Here is a 3,445-nt window from a genome sequence, read left to right on the forward strand (position 1 = left end):
GAATTGCAAAAAATTACAGACTTGTAACTCTTGAACCATGTGGCAGGCATGGTGCATATGAGGGACTTGTACTCTATAGCCTTTTTCCCAATCAATGCATTCCAAGTATGCCCAAAATGATCATGGGTTTGCATTGAAAAAGATTGCTTCAAAACTTCATTTCCCACTGATTTAGATGAATTAGTAACAAAATAATGAATGTAGTAGAATTGAATAAATGTAATAATATTATGTTCATTCTTCTTTCCTCTTGCATGTGCTGTTTTCCTATTTTATCTAATTTATCGATCACATTGAAAGGAAAAAATTTAATTTCTTTCTCTCACTTTCTTTTTAATCTCATTGACTTTCTATCACTCCACTTTTTCTTTTGGTGATTTTTCAATGCCTATTTTATACCAATTAGAGCTACAATGATTTTTTCCTCCATTGCAACCTTGTGCGCAAAAAACAAAAAAGACGCTTTGTATAGTATTGTCCTTATGAAACATATTGTAATATTATGCTTACACATGTTTCTACTATCAATCACATAGATTTATTTGGTTTGGCAATGTGCCCTTGTACTTACAAAGCCTTTATGAAGCCTTCTCTACAATGTCAATGAAAACATTTTTTATATTTTAGTCTTCGTTTATAGGCATCATTATATGCACGCATGCGAACATTTTTTTTCTAAATTATTTTTTTTTTGTTTTTTCTTAAAGAAATAATTGTATAGAAACTGATTAGAAGGTGATAAATATATATGCTTGATTGATTGAAGAACAGTTATAGTTAATCATGAGGACATTTTGGGCTGGTTGTAAAAATAGTTGTAAGGTGATTTGGAGTAATTATGGATAGTTATTGGAGTATTTTAAGTAATTTAAAAATTACGCGAAAAAAAATAAATCTTCCTTATGCTATTATATACATAAACACCCATATGCATGCGAGGAGAGCTTCACAAGAGTCCTCTTGTATCTCATAAAAGACTATAAAAACCTTTAAACTCAGTTGTCCTCGTGAAATCTTTACTTATTAGCAATCTTCAAAGTAAATGAGTTAACTTCTGTGATCTTTAACCTCGACTCAACTCATATCTCTAACCACCGTAGAATTTTTTTTTTTTTACTTTATTTTTTGTAGCGGTAGAGATTATGACTGATTGCATCATATTTTGCCCAAAGATCAGAGATAAAAATATTATTGATACACTTTAGGCCACATCAAATAAGAGTGCTGCACCAGAATCAATAAAACCAGACGCTGCAATATATACGTATTAAAATTTAATCATTATACATTTCAGTGGCCTCATCTGCAGAGGAAACAGCAGAGAATGAAATGAAACAACCTAAAAATGGCTCTTACGTTCATCAAATCCAGAGCAAATACAAGGATACTCAAAAGAAACTACGACAGGTACGATATAAAACAAAAAGAAAAACAACAAAAAAACAGACATTAGATCTTTCTTGTAGAGAATTGAACGTGGGCCTTAAAGATTGAATCTGCTCTGCTCTGCAACCAAACTTAGAAAACAGGGGCTGTCCTATTGTGAGATGAACTCCCCAACTCCACCCCAGCACCTTCATCCTCCTCTTGCTCACCTGAAATCTCCTCCAAGGATCTTCCATTCGGCTCTGGCACCAAGAAAGTGAACAACATGCCCATAAAATTGATCACACCCAACACAATTAGTGAATTCCTCACCCCAATTCCTGCAGGGTACCCAGCATCCGCTTTGGCCTTGTCCTGGTTCTGTGCCAAGTACAGGAACCCAAATGCACCCACCATTGCTCCCGCCTTCCCGGACGCCGCCGACAACCCGTGGCAAGTGGAACGCAGCCTCGCCGGGAAAATCTCCGCTGGCACCACAAATGTTGTGGCATTGGGTCCAAAGTTCGCGAAGAAGAAAGTCAGTGAGTACATTATCACAAACCCAATTCTGTGGTCCTTGTGAGTCCAATGATCATAGGGAATTGCCAATGCAAACATGAAAACCGTCATGAAGAAGAATCCCATCAACTGGATGGCAAACCTTCCAATTTTGTCTATGAAAGCAACCGTGAACCAGTAACCAGGGACAGTACTGCATAGAGCGATAAGGGTCTGTGCCCTTGCAATTCTATAAACCTCCTCAATCGCATTCATCGTGCTCGCCGAAGGGATCCATCCAATTGCGCTGAAAATGTCTTTCTGGAACAGGTTTTGACTGTAAAATGCAATGTCCAGCAAGAACCAGGTGCTTGTAGTTCCCAGCAAGTGCATGCCATGTCGGCAAAGGAACTTCTTGGACAGCAATCCGTAGGCATTGGCTTGCTTGTCGGCTGCGTTCTCCACCTTGTGGGACTGTGCCTCGATCTCCACCTGCAAAACCTTCGACATATCGGACGCAGCCTGCTTCGCGTTCTTGGCGACGAGGGCGGTGTACCGAGCAGTTTCGGGCATCTTCATCCGCCAGTAGTAAGTGAGCGCAGCCGGGAGGGCTCCCATCATCACAATTATGCGCCAAACATAGTCCGCCTGCGGGACGGTGGACGCCGCCGCATCGACCTCATATGCCGGGGCAGGGAACCGGGCCTTAAATGCTGCCGAGATTAAAATGGCGAACACTCCGCCGGCCATGATCCCAAAGCCTTGCATTGCGAAGACCGCAGCGATGAACGCCCCGCGAGTCTTCTTGTTGGCGTACTCCGACATGATGGTAGCGGAAAGAGGGTAGTCGCCGCCGATGCCAAACCCAAGCCAGAAGCGGAAGAAGCAGAGGCTAGTCATCACGGTTTTGGGGTCCCTTCCGAAGGAGAGACCAGAGGCGACGGAGCAAATCACCATGAGCATAAGGGTCATGCCATAAACCTTCTTCCGCCCCATTTTGTCTCCAAGCCAGCCAAAGAAGAGCTGCCCCGAGAGGGTGCCACAGAAGGCGACACCGTTGACGGCGGCGGACACATTGGGAGGCAGGATGCCGGGCTTGGCCGCTCCGTTGACGTGGTAATAGATGCGGCCGAGCATTTTGGTGACGAGGGAAATGCAGAAGAGGTCGTAAGCGTCGGTGAAGAAGCCCATGCCGGCGATCACGATCGCCGTAAAATGGTACCATTGGGTTTTGGCGACGTCCAGGGCACTCAGCACCTCTAATTGTTCCTTGCCCATGGTGTTTGGGAATTGGGATTGGATGAACTTCCTCACAACCCCTCTCCCTCTTTCTACTCTTGTATCTGCAACAATTGAATGTACGTGGCTTGTTTTGTTTCCCTGCCTGGCCTGTTTCAAGCGTTACTGAATTTATAGGAACTATGAGTTATGTAAATTTACGCCTAAACCCCTCTAAGACTATATAATTTCAGACATAATTAATTGGATTTGGGGCAAAGGGGGTTTCCATTTGTGATCATGGGGTCAGCTCTTTTACTGATATGCAATCGGTATCTCAAGGTTAAAATTAAAATTATATTAG

General features: G+C 42.6%; 1 protein-coding gene across 1 annotated transcript; it reads right to left on the minus strand.

Annotated features, from left to right (window-relative positions):
- Positions 1-1,235: 1,235 nt before the first annotated feature.
- LOC131156414 (inorganic phosphate transporter 1-4-like) lies at positions 1,236-3,243 on the minus strand. The gene has a single exon (XM_058110086.1). It carries the CDS (start codon positions 3,139-3,141, stop codon positions 1,519-1,521), a length of 1,623 nt encoding a protein of 540 aa, XP_057966069.1. The 5' UTR covers positions 3,142-3,243; the 3' UTR covers positions 1,236-1,518.
- Positions 3,244-3,445: the final 202 nt, after the last annotated feature.

Source organism: Malania oleifera, chromosome 5, assembly GCF_029873635.1.
Source record: "Malania oleifera isolate guangnan ecotype guangnan chromosome 5, ASM2987363v1, whole genome shotgun sequence".
Classification (NCBI taxonomy): Eukaryota; Viridiplantae; Streptophyta; class Magnoliopsida; order Santalales; family Ximeniaceae; genus Malania; species Malania oleifera.

Excerpts from the sequence above, each read along its gene's own strand:
- LOC131156414 (XM_058110086.1), bottom strand. The coding sequence starts at position 3,141 with ATGGGCAAGGAACAATTAGAGGTGCTGAGTGCCCTGGACGTCGCCAAA.